At 35.8% G+C, this 13,556-nt stretch overlaps 1 protein-coding gene across 8 annotated transcripts in view; it reads left to right on the plus strand.

The window, feature by feature from the left end:
* MYCBP2 (MYC binding protein 2) overlaps positions 1 to 13,556 on the plus strand; it is a 212,991-nt gene that overhangs the window by 138,285 nt on the left and 61,150 nt on the right. For all 8 annotated transcript variants that reach the window (XM_087759490.1, XM_087759491.1, XM_087759489.1 and 5 more), the window contains exons 48-52: positions 2,227 to 2,282; positions 2,723 to 2,838; positions 4,622 to 4,719; positions 8,865 to 8,981; positions 9,741 to 9,881. In XM_087759490.1, coding sequence (XP_087615616.1) covers positions 2,227 to 2,282; positions 2,723 to 2,838; positions 4,622 to 4,719; positions 8,865 to 8,981; positions 9,741 to 9,881 — 528 coding nt within the window. The remainder of the gene's footprint in view (positions 1 to 2,226; positions 2,283 to 2,722; positions 2,839 to 4,621; positions 4,720 to 8,864; positions 8,982 to 9,740; positions 9,882 to 13,556) is intronic.

The raw sequence follows: 13,556 nt of genomic DNA on the forward strand, positions 1-13,556 counted from the left end.
GCTTCATGCAGTTCTGGGACTACCATTATGTACTTATTATGGGGCTTTTTGGTGCAGTCGTTTCACAAGAAACTGTGAAAGTAAACTATTTTTTTTTCTAGTGTGTATCAATGGAAATACCACCTCAATATAGAGGAAATTTCTTCTCCGCTTTGACTAGAAAGAACGAGGATCCAGTATCCATTGGTGAATCCACTGGGCTGGTTTGCAGTTTTTGACCTGCAACACATTTGTTTTCTTATCTTCGCATGGTCTTCAATGCGCTGTCTGCTGATCTCAAAACTACTGTATCCTGTATATCTTCAAATTTCCTCAAGCCAGTCAACCATATGGGGCTCTGAGCAACCTGATCGAGTTGTAGATGTCCCTGCCCATTGCAGCGGGGATGGACTAGATGACCTTTAAAGGTCCCTTCTATCCCAAAGCATGCTATGATTTTATGATATCCACAGTGGTAAGAGAGGCAGTGTTTGGCCTATTGGTGTCAGTAGCATGAGTTGTTAGGTATTCTGGACCTTGTTTTTTTATGTGGCCATCTCCCTCCTCTTCAAATAGACATTTAAAAAGACTTCTGCAGCCAGGCAGGACAGCGCAGTCTTGATTGCATCTTGTGCTATAGAGAGTGTACACTTCCTGGCAGGTCATGAGACAGGGGATGTTTCAGGTAGTTTCAGGGAATTTACCCCTTTTTCTGCCAGTCCACAGAACGTGGTAAAATTTTAAGAGAATCCTTTATTGGTGAATCTAGAGATGTCCAACTCCCCTAGGCAAATAACTCGGATTGTGCTCACTGCCTACATTTGGAAGCTGTAAGGGTAGGCTACCGAAACCGTTGGAAAAGTCATGGGTCACAGACAGCTCAAACTAAAAACTCCAGAATCTCAGAAATTTCTGCACATTGGTGGACAGAGCCCAGATTATGTGGGATAAGGCAACTCTCTGCATTGCTTGAACTGTCTCTGATTTTCTCTGCTGGGAGAACAATGAAATCTAGCCTTTATAACTGGTATCTTATATACTCTATGCTTTTTGAATAGCATATGGCTGCTTCCCAGATGTTTAAGGAGTGTTTTCTAAATTTCACTTAAACTATTTAATCATCTGACAGCATTCTCTGATATTCTTATGCCCATCCATGCTCAGAACAGATGTATGCACTCTGTCTTTCAATTCAAGGTGATTACTGAAAAGCATCCTTTCTTTTTTGTTCTGTGAGATATCTTTAGTTTATCATGATTTGTTTTATTTCTAAGGCAGTGATTTTATAACAGTTTAGGCTTATCTGTCCCATCCGTCTTCTGGAAAGCATACGGTCCTAGTCTAGACTAGGGAATTAAACTGACATAAACTATTTACTTTCATCTTTTTAAGGTTAGTTTTCTACTGGCTCAGTAGTCTTAGCATAGACACTGGCATTCTCATGGGAGGTTATAGAGAAGGCAAAGTCAGACTCTTCTTGGACTTGCACAGGGAAAGGATATGGGGCAATGGACACAGCTGATGAAAAGGGAAATTCTGGTTACATATTAGGAGGAAAAAAATTACAATGAGAGTTGTCAAACATTGGAACAGGCTGCCCGGAGAGGCTGTAGAATCTCTGTCCTTGGGGGTACTCAAAACTTAACTGGATATGCCCCTGAACAAGCTGACCTAATTTGAAAGTTGGACGTAATTTTTGAGGGTGTCTCTACTATGAGCAGAGGGGTGAACTCTATTACCTCTGAAGGTCTCTTCCAACATAAATTGTTGTATACTTCTATGGTATGCAAAATTATGAGAGCAATATGATGATATCATGACAGCACAGACTGAGATTGACTTAAATCGTCACGGTGCTCTATCCCTTAGATACTGTATGGATATTTGTGCCTACAAGGAAGTTGAAATCTAGCTTATTAAAATAATTCAAAAGGGTTTTATGCAAGTGAGATTGGAAGAGATTTAAATACTTGACTGTGAACAAAGCTTTTGTTAGCAGTAAGTATCTTTATTATCTAAATAATGGCAATTTAAAGGGAAAATGAAGATACTTGTTTCATGTATGTATATACGCGTGTGTGTTTCTCTGGTTTGGAATTGGTTTCTGGTTACCTGCTCAATGCTTCTGGTGAGTGTAAAATTAGATTAGTATGTTCTTTGAGAAAATACACTGTTTTCTGTTATTCATTACTTTAGTATAATCGATAACGGTTGATTTTATGTTTGTTGAATTTCATCTGTTTATAGGCATATGAAAATTATTCTTTTGAAGAACTACGCTTTGCTTCACCAACACCAAAGAGGTAAACATTAAAAAATTACTTTTTAATAGGGACTGAAATTAATATGTCCTGTCACTTCTGCTTACACCCAGAGTCACAAACCTTGACTGCCAAATCATCTTGTCTAAAGGTGGAAACACTACAGAAATTGTGTATTAATTTCTTTTCTAAAATTTAGAGATTCTGTTTAAAATCTTTCATTCTTAGTTGTTTTAATGTTGATTCCTTATTTGTATTATCGACTCTTTCAATGTGTTCTTTCATCATTTGCTATAAATTAAAGTGGTATAGAGGTTTATAACTTCTAAATAATACGGGATTAGTACATTGGATGGGCGGAAAAATGGTATTTAGATGATCTGAAAGGAAAATAAAATAAAGAATGGTTTCCAAACTATTGCAAATGATTTTCAAGAAGACAATAATTGTTTAATGATTTTAATTGTTTTGTTTATGCCTAGACCCAGTGAAAACATGTTGATCAGAGTCAATAATGATGGTACATACTGTGCAAACTGGACTCCTGGAGCTGTTGGTCTCTATACCATCCATGTTACTATAGATGGCATTGAAATAGGTACTTAATTTTCACTATACTTAAGGAGAAATGTATATTATATCCAGTTTGTATACCGATAAATGTATGTCTTGATGCTCATAAGATTTAGTGTTAAAGGTCATAGCAAAATCTAGCACCCGAGTTTCACTTCAGAAGCATTCTAATTCCCTGTTCTTTCTCAAAAGAAAAAAGACCACAGCTTGAAATAGGAATATATTTGGCAGATCATGTGTTTATAATGTGGTTGGACTCCAAGATCAATAGAGTTTCTTATTCTCTACTCTGTGTTGCAAGAAAAATGTCTTGTTTCAGTGACAAGAGAGTGACAGAGATGTATAGTTAAAGGGGAAAAAAAAACCACTGAAGAACCTGGGAAAAGGGAAGATTGTTCCTGACCATGCAGGAGTCCATAATGTCATTTCTTCTGTGGAAAATAGAGAAAGCATGGTCTTAATTGAAACTCTACCCTAAGTTTCAATTATTTGTACTAAGTTTAAATGCTTTGAGTTCTTCCTTGCTGAAAATCTTTTAGCTGTATTTTAGGTGTCTGGCTGGTCCTAGGGACTATAGTATAAGATACTACAGTATGTCATGGACAGATTCCCCCTTCAAAAAATGTCTGTATCTTGAATTGTCCCCTGTTAATCTTACTGGTGGTATGGTGAAGATGGTAGCAGAGGCATTGTAGTTAGGCCAAGAGCTCATAGGAGAGTTTAAGCGAGTTTGCCAGGACCAGCAATTCCTCTTCCCCGATACTGTACAGCACCTTTTGTAAATATGGAAGGTGATACTCATAAACGCACATACACATACTGTGCATAGGATTGGAATGGGATACTTGGTTTTGTGTGTTACTTACAGAAGATAAAATTAATAAAAGATGGTTATTAATAGGTATCTTTGTTCTTCAAACTGGAACATTTTCATTCGTAGGAGCTTCCAGTGTACTTGATTCTTGATACTTCTAGATTCCTTCTGCTAATGCCATGCCTGTTTAAAAGAACATTAATGAAACCAACAGGTTTATCACTAGGTCTAGTTGCTTTTTCTCAAGTTGTTGCTCTTCGAAGGCTCACCCTGTAAAATTAAACAAAAACCCAAAAAGATCTGCCAAGGCTATTAAATTTTTATAGTTTGGCTTTAATGGTGTTTGCTGAAACAATTTCTTCTAAGATTATTACTCAAGGTTATATCCATTTATTATTTAAGCTTGAACTGTTTCTTTACATGTATTTTTCTTCATGATCTGAGAATTTTACTATGTTGAGATATTTTCCAGGACCTTCTGGTTTTATAACAATGTAATTAAAGATACTGGCTCTTTACACTATAGGCCTTTTCTGGTTGTGTAAACTTGGATTTAGAAGCTCTTACCTGTTTCTCACATTTTGTGATTAGCATCTTCAGCAGTACAGCATGCATAAGCTATTGCCTCTCCAGGAGCTTTTACTTGCACCCCTCAAACATTTAACTATTCTGTGTTCACCATTCTTTGAAACATAGCCCTGCAGACACTATTAGGATACAGAATTACCTAGTAGTGCTGTGTATGCAAGGTATGACACATATCTATTAACAACATGGATTTATACATCTGTAAATTTCCACATGTGAAGATACAAATGTTGAGAAAGTAATACTTTGCACCCTGAAGCAACTGCAAGTGTTGTTTATGGCAGACAGATAATGAGGGGTTATTTTGCCTGCTCTGAGTTGTAGCACTTGTAAACTGTAGTTGCTGTTTGACTGACATATCCCCTTATATTTCTTTTTTTTAAACTTAGTCTTTCTTTGCTTATAGATGCTGGACTCGAAGTGAAAGTAAAAGATCCTCCAAAGGGAATGATACCTCCTGGAACCCAACTTATTAAACCAAAAGCAGAGCCTCAGCCAAACAAGGTTTGGAGAACTGAAAAAAAAACCAAAACAGATAGTTGTATTTGGGTGGGATTTTATTGTTGTTTAATACATGCTTTATCATGTTATAGTGGTGCAGGACTTAGGGATATTTGCAAATCACTTTAATGTGCTGAATGGAATGAACTTAATATACTGGATAAAATGAAAGATATTCATTCCCTTTTCTTTCTGTCAATCCATTAATAAAACTGTTAGAAGTTCTACAGAAACTGCCTTAATCTTGGCTTGTCACACAAACATTGTGTAACCATTAGGAAAGCCACAGACTGCATTCTGCACTATTATTAATTCTTTTTCTTTGATATTGTGCTATGAAATTAATAGTACAAAGGGCTTTACAGATATTTTTTGTTTTGTGATAAGGATCTTTCTTCAGTCAATATAAAATCCAAAATCAGTTTCTTTAGTGATATCTTAATTTCTTAGAATATCATGATTTTATTTTTAGATGTTATCCTTTCTGTAGCTTTTGACTTCCCCATTTCACCGTATCATTCCACCCTGAAGGACTAAAGTAGACAGAAATAACGGAGGAAAGCTGAAAGGTGGTGTGGCAATGCTATAAGGAAAATGCCCAGATAAGGGAATAATTTTCTACTTCCTCTTAGATGCGAAGTAAGAGATATTAAACGTGTCGCTGAATCTTTTCTTCATGGAATAAACCTATATTAAAAGATGTGGAATTCTGAAATATCACAAGATTATCCTTCCCTGTCTTATTACAACTGCAAAGGTGGCTAAGAAATACATGGTTACAAAAAGGATCAGATCTTTGCCAACTTTTTACCTGTACAGCACGTTCCGATTTATTTGTTTTCCAACTTCCTGAATAATCTAGAGACAGTAACTTTTCGTACAGTTCCCCAGTCTGTAAATGCATCCAGTGTCTGCTTCTGCCACTAACGAGATTCTTTTCCCTGCACCCACACCTCAAAATAAAAATAATAAATTTACCTGTAGTTTTTCCACACTATTTTTTTATCCCTCATTGCATTTTTTTTTTTCCCCCCAAAAAAATACTTTTAGGCTTTCTCTCTTCTCTTGGAAGGAAGACTTCCTGGTTGCATTATCTTAATTAAAACTCCCAGTTCCTACTGGGTGAGATTCATCTCACAGAACTTAATAATATCTCCATCCAAGCTGATCGTCATATGTGTTGTTTGCTGTCACCAAAGAGAGAGACACATCTGGTCTAAGATGAGATAAATTGCTGGATGGAAGTGCCGTCTTTCTTTTCAGTCATTACAGTGGGAATTGGGGTGACTGGTTCATATATAACAGAGACATTTTGTCAAGTAACAGTTTTCATGACAGTTAAAAATACTTGACAAAAGCTAGGCCTCTGATATTCTGAGGCATTACCTAGTGTTTAATTATCTCCCTGTGTTGTTCTACTTGCACGCCTTGTTTCTTGTTCCAAGTTGCAGTCTCTTTGAAAGAGGAACCATCTTTCTGTCCTGTATATAGTGTCTGTAGAGCCTGCTGCAAAAATGCATTAGATTTTTCATGGTAAATCATTTTATCAGTGTTCTTTCTTCTGTGTTGTAATAAATCACATAACAAACCAGGTTAGAATAATTCTTTGTGTATGAACAACAGTATTATAAATAATACAGAAAGGTGATTGTGCTCCATGCTTCTGAAGCCAAGAATGCAGATTAGACATGTATCAGAGACCATCCAATACACCAGATCATGTTTCACTGAGAAGAAAGGCTTAGTTGAGCTCTAGAAGCTTCTTCCTCTTCTTTGTCAGCCCAACATTTCAGATGGTTATAACCAAAGGACACTAACAGTGCATTCTCAGTGCTGATCTGTTCTCAACTCGAAACACCAAAATATTTTCATTGAGGCAGTGGAACATTCCGATTTTGTAGTCAGACCTTACTTGAATCACAGTTTGGAAATGGATACTATATTATGATTTTGTATTGGCTTCTTCATTCTCTGTTATCTGAGGTCAGATGACAATCTGGTTTTCCTGTCCGTCCAAGTTGGTAAAGGAGATAACCATAGTGATCTGTATTCAGCCTGGAGTATATGACCCAAAAGAGCTGCTGCCTCCTCATTGGCTGTGAAACTTAGATTAACTAATCTGCAGGAAATTCCATTGCCCATCCTATTGAGGGAAACGTTATCTTTCAAGCTATGTAATGTAATTCAGGGTAGTTGGAACCAACTAGAAGAAAGCAGTCCTAATTTAGCTGAATTGGAAGGGGCAAGACTGGTACCAGAATGATTGGTCACTAGCATGTTTTGACTGTTTCTACTGTCCTCGCATGACTGAACAAGTAGCTAGCATCAATTGCAAAAAAAACCACCAAACCCAAAAGCAGGGGGTGGTTTTTTGCATCCCTTCGTAGATGGCTAACCCCCTTTTTAGGGTTGCTTTATCCTATACGACGCACCTTTCTGTGCTGCAAGGTGTACCTCTTCTCAGATTCGCCAAATAAGAAGGCACAGCAACAAAGCTCTTGAAAACTGCTGTGCACTGTAAGGGAGGTGTACATGTTAATTGTTATGCCTTTCTGTGTTAGTCACTTCTTTTAGTCAGAGTGCAGTTTGTGTATGCTCCATAGAAGAACTGACTATGGGGGTGTTACAGGACAGTTGCTGAACTGTTGTGCCATTTAGAAATATTCCAAGCAAAGAGGTGCTGTATCAGAAAGAAGACTCGGACAATTAAGTTTTTCATGATGGTCAGAAATGCGCATAAGAGAACTTTTCATCTGGTTTTTGTTGTATTGTCTGTCAGTGGATCTGATCCCTAAACAGTTTATAGTTACAGCTTGAAGTTTTCTATTAACTAGTTAGCTGCTGCAAAGGGGAAAAATGCTCTTTCCAGGCCTGTGCATATCCAAATCTTGAGTGTGAGTTCTTCTTCCTCTAAATTCAAGTTTTTAATCCAAGTTGTAGCCAACCCGTCATACGGTTTTCTGAAGTAACATTTTGGGGTAATAATGCAAGGACCCCTAATTTGCAAGGCTTTGTTTATAGGCTTGCCTATGTTGAGAATGCTGTCAGCCGTGGTTCAGCCTTATATTTTTACAAGGACCTTGGAAGTCTTAGTTTTGCTTGTTGAGAGAAATCTAAATCCTTGGGGTAACAGGATTGTTACTAAGCAAAACCTTGCACATTTTTGCGTGCTTCTGTGTTTTTTAAAATTAGCCTTAAAATAAATACCATTAATTAAAAGAAATACTTTTGGGGGGGGGGGAATAATTTGTGCACTTAGCTGTTACCTTTCATTACCTTTTCCTGAGTTTATTCTTTCCATATCATTCTGTGCTTATGTTAAGTTAAAGATGGAGTCCATACTTCAGTTGATACTTTTTTCAGTTTTATGTGTGGAGTTTGAAAATAACCTTCCAAGAAAAAAGTTTTATACCACATGCATAGAGTCTCTGCAGTTCTTAAAACCAGAGACCAAAAGGGTGCTTACATTTGTTCTCTATGAGACAGGTGCCTGATGTGTTTGAATGGTGAAAAAATGTTAGCGAATAACAACTGGGAGATTTTGGGAGCTGTAGTAAATCAAACTAATGACAAGGAGCATCTTATCTAACCTTCCTGTGAAAAAGGGAGAAACTATTGAAATAGCTATTGGAAAAATAAAATAAGTAGAAAGATCTATTCTTTTTCTATTTTTAAATGGCTGTTTAAACTCTTTAGCTAAGGAAAATATCCAAATTTTAGCCAAAAAGCTGACTAAACAGAATGGTATGGTAGTGTAAATGAGAACTGGTAATCCCAGGCTGATCAGTTACTGGAAATATTAAATTTGAAAAGGCAAAACTCTTGAAACTTGCAAGAATGAAGGGGGGGGGGCAGTTAAAAGAATCAGAAGATTGTGCTGAATATTGTGTGGTATAACAGAGATCTTTCCAAGACTGAGTAAATGCACTTTTACTTTTAGGGGTTTTTTTTAATATTATGATTTTATTGGTTATAGTAAAAAAAATGAAGTTATACACAGCAGCCATGGGAAACTAGCAACAAACTGTAACTCTAAGACTGCCGTCTTGTCACTAGCATTTCAGAGTCTGTTAAGCCTATTTCTTTTTACTCTTTGAGAGCTCTGTTCCAATTTTTTCTTCCTTACTGTCTTCCTTTGCTTCTCTTAGGTTCGCAAATTTGTGGCCAAGGACAGTGCAGGGCTTCGTATCCGTAGCCACCCTTCCCTTCAGAGTGAGCAAATAGGCATAGTGAAAGTCAATGGATCCATCACTTTCATTGACGAGGTAATTAATAAGACATTTCTGTTAAAAATTGGGCTAAGATGTAGAATTAATTCATGCAAATAATGTTTTTTCATGTTTAGATGTTGACATATACAACTTAAGAGGATAAATTGCAAAAATCTAAATATTTACTAATTTAGTTTTTCAAGCTGTCATTTCCTTTTAATTTACTTACTTGAAAACCTGTGTAACAAACTTCTGAGACTCTGATATGAGTAAACAAATTTCCTAGAGTTCATCTTATAATAATATCTCTAAGGATTGAGCTGTTCATGACTTACTATTTCAACTCTACACACAAATTCAGATGTAGGTGGCATTTTCACTACATCTTTCACTTACACTTCTGAAAGATCACTAGTGTGTTAGACTACTATGCATGTATTTTTCTTACAATATAACTTCATATACAAGGAATATTTTTTGCAATTTACTAAGTTATATCAGTAGTGGAAAAATGGGAAGTGGGGAATTTATGAAGCTTATGAAGGCTTGGCTTTCTTTCCTCTTCCTCTCAAAGCAACTCCTATTATTGCATGATCTGATCACACCTTGCCTTCTAAAAAGATATGCCTTCCATTGCTTTGAAATTCTGGTTTTGTCAATATTCCTCTTTTCCTCCTCTTACATTCTATCAGCATAGTGAAGATCATTACTTCCTTGCTACTATTGTCTGTTTGTCTGAAGTCTGTTAATCCTTACTAGCTACGGAACAGTTACAGGAGGGCGTGGCTCGTTCTTGTTGCTTGTTTCCCATAGATCCACAATGATGATGGTGTTTGGCTGAGGCTGAATGATGAGACAATAAAGAAGTATGTTCCTAACATGAATGGTTACACTGAAGCCTGGTGTCTCTCTTTTAACCAACATCTTGGCAAGAGCCTTCTGGTACCTGTTGACGTAAGTAAAGGTGCCTTTGAAAAATATCCAAAAGTACACTCTATCCTCATTACAAGACTTTCTTTAATTAAGGCTGCAAATGAGTCCTGAGGTAAACAATATTTTCATTTCCAAATACTACCTTATATGTGTTTGCATTTTTGAGGGCTATTGTGTAATGAGGGTGGAGTGTAGAAAGGTACAAGGCTTTTTCTGTTGAAGCCTCTTCTAGAAGGAAACTAAAGTGCAAGGACCGCTATAGCAGTGTACAAAAGTATCATCGTAGTAGATTGTGGTCTGCACCAGGTGTTTCTGATGCAAGATGTCATTGTTGGTAAAGTGGCCCACTGATGCCGTGATTTCAGAAGAGGCTTGCAGCCTGCAGTGAATCAATGTAATTGAGGCTTTTTAAAAAAAAAACTTGAAAAGTTCCTTAGGCTCTATTGTTTTTTGTGTATATTTTTTGTGAGTTTTACACCTGAATCCTTGGGTTATTAATTTATTAGCTAAGCAAAGAATCCCAGAACATCAAGACTGAGTAAAAAATTGGATTTCTAGTAAGAGTAAGCATAATTTATTTGAATAACTTTAATGGTGATCACTACCACTACAATTCAACGGTTACACCTGTAAACAAGATACAGTTTTACAAAAATTTAAAAACACGTAAAGAAAAAAGTACACTAGCTGAACCAACGTTTCTCAAAAAATTTCTGAAAATGCAGGCTTTTCTGGCTCACCTGGCTTTGTGCGTTCCCCCAGAGTGTGCAGTACCTTGGTTTCTTCAGGGCAGAATGTGAGAACCAGATCTAATTGCTAATACAGCTATTTAGATTTGATTTGTCCTATTTTATGAGTGAGCTGCTGCTGCAGTTGAAGGCAGTTAACAAATATTTGGCCAAATTAAACACCTGCAGCCAGTAATGTCACCCTGTTCATGTTTTCGTATCATAGAAGGACTGAGATATTCCTGGTTCCAGTGAAAGTGGGCTGTTTGCCAGTAGCCAAATCAGGCAGTTCATAAATCCCCTGTGGCTGCAGCCCGCGTTCTGACAAACACTGTTATATGATGTGACTACATCTTCTTCCTATTCACCTTCTTGTCTATAAATTATTTGTTGATATAATTCTATTTGGAGATTTCTTTCAATGAAATCCTTATTTTGGGAAGTACTTTAATATTGCATTTGGGAAGCAAATTATTTCTGTACTCAGTCATCAGTCACTTAAACACTATGACGACAGGCATATTTATCTAGCTTGTTGTAGAATATACGAAAACATCGAAAAAATACATGCTTTGCTTAAAATCTTGCTTGTATTTTTGGCCTTGGAAACTGACACTCATTAGAAAATAGCTATAGTGTACTTTCACAAAGCATTTATTGTAAGCCTGGATGGGTATTATATTTTGTTAGATTTTATTTCATTTTTTTCTATTCCTAATAGAATAGAAATTCCTAAGTTTACTTGCTGAGGGGAAAAGTTTTCAGCTCAATAGTCATGTACGTGGTTAGCAAGAACTTACTGGTTGGTACATTTGAAATGGCTCTAGTACACACTTAGTTCTGGAGCAGAACATACCCTGTGGTCTCCAAGAAAAGCTTGAAAGGAAATGGCTGTCATAAATAAACTGAGTCTTCAATCTTGGTAATATAATCTTGATAATTCAAATTTCATTTTAATAAGTAGGTCAGGTACAATGAAACGTGGAAAACAGCATTTAATTATCATACATTTCACTCCAAATGCTTCTGTTCAGATAAAATGTTATAGATTTTTTTTTTCCTTAAACAGTGCTGTGAATTAGTTTTGATACCATTTGGACTATTAGGAGTTGGTAGATATTACTAATTTTCTTTTAACTAACCAGTTATATTACATCCTTAATAGCACAAGGTAAAAGTCACATTCTTTCTTAGCTTCTGATCAGTAAGCAGCCAGTGGCCAACATAGCAAAAGTCTTACAAAAGCAACTATTGTAACAATGTAGCTATGTATAATGAGAGATGTGTTTTGAGCTCATTTCAGATGGAAGGTTTCTTTGCATCTCTCATATTTTTAATTTTTTGAAAGGACTTAGCATGTCCTGAAGCTATTTAATTTCATTATGACCGTATTTAAGCATTAAGATTTGTTGGTTTGATTCATAATAATAGGAGGAAAAAGGAAAAAATGTTCTCTAACTTTTTCTTTCTTAAAGGCCACAAAACAAAAGTCAAGGTTCAGTGGCTTATTTTTTAATTCCTTAGTCTTTAATGCATGCTATTATAGCATTATGCACCACATAACTTGATGAAAGTCAATAAACTCTTTTGGAAGCTCCTGATTTTTGTAACGCAGCTTAAAATACATTTTCCTGCTAAATCTTGATCACATAAAGTGATACTGCTTTCTTGGTAGAAAGTTTTAAAATAAAATCTCTTTTAAGGTGATTACTGAGTTGAGAATATTAAAAAATATATGTCTGTCATTCTCTAAACTGTCCGAGAAAAGAACTGTATTTTTATAAAGTTGTCAAATTTGATTGTGCAGTCTTCTAAGGGTGAATGACTCGTGGCAAAAAATGTTAAATTAAGCAATAAATGCTAAAGGTTCTGCAGGTGAAATTGTGCAATAATCCATATCTGCTCATCCTTTTCTGTTGATTTGGGTACCTGAATGACATGATGAGCAGAACGTAGTAAAAAAAAAAAAATAATCTGTTAATATACAAGATTTTTGGAATTCAAAGCTGTTCTACCAGTATTGGTTTTCAGAAGAAGGAACCAGACTGGAAAAAGTCTCTCGTGACTGAAAATACAAATGGAAAATGAAGTGGCTGAATTAGTCATTGTATTCCCTGTTCAAATGAATGTCACATTACTTTTATTAGACTCAATTTTTATTCAACTCATGAGTATGCAGACTTGGCAACTCCAATTACATAACTTTGTGACATTTAAGCATACAGGCTTTTTCTAATCATCCCTTAAGTAAACAAAATCTCTCTGTACATTTTGTAAAATATATTTAAGGTATATATTTCAAAGAAAGCTTGAATTCTTCTATTTCATCACTGTATTAATGGAACAGTGAACAAAGAAAAAAAAAGTAGAATTTTTCATCAGTGTTAATTTCGGCTCTTATTCTCCTGGCATATATATTGTATTTATATTTTATGTTTCTTCGTAGACATTAACCACATATTTTATGATAAAGCAAATACTGAGTATCTTAGATCTCCTAAATACACTGTTTCTGTATATTTCGATCAAAACTATTATAGTTAAAGAGAAATGATCATTGGAAATCAGAGATCCATTATAGTTGCTAAACTATTTATTTGAGCTGTGGTCATTTACCTTCTTAAGAAAAGCTGTATAGTCAATTCTTTTCATGAGGAGCTGCTACATAGCCATTGATCTAAAAATTGAGCATCCAATCCATTGTAGTTAATATGATTATGAGACTATGAATTTAATAGATGGTGATTTGGGATAAGAGTATGAGTTTTAATAGATTGTCATTTTGCATAAGCTGCTTCCTTCCCTGGTAGTTACTTTTCTTTCTGTCTTACGACATTCAGTTACCTGTTTTTGAAAAAATACTTGTTAAGTTCCTTACACGGACAGTTATATGTTCATGCTTAAACACAGTACTTAGCAGAAAGGTACATACAGCATAAACCAGTACACACTAGGAAGAGAATAATTT

Source organism: Nipponia nippon, unplaced genomic scaffold, assembly GCF_047370975.1.
Source record: "Nipponia nippon isolate SJK-2023a ecotype South Korea unplaced genomic scaffold, ASM4737097v1 scaffold_2, whole genome shotgun sequence".
Taxonomy (NCBI): Eukaryota; Metazoa; Chordata; class Aves; order Pelecaniformes; family Threskiornithidae; genus Nipponia; species Nipponia nippon.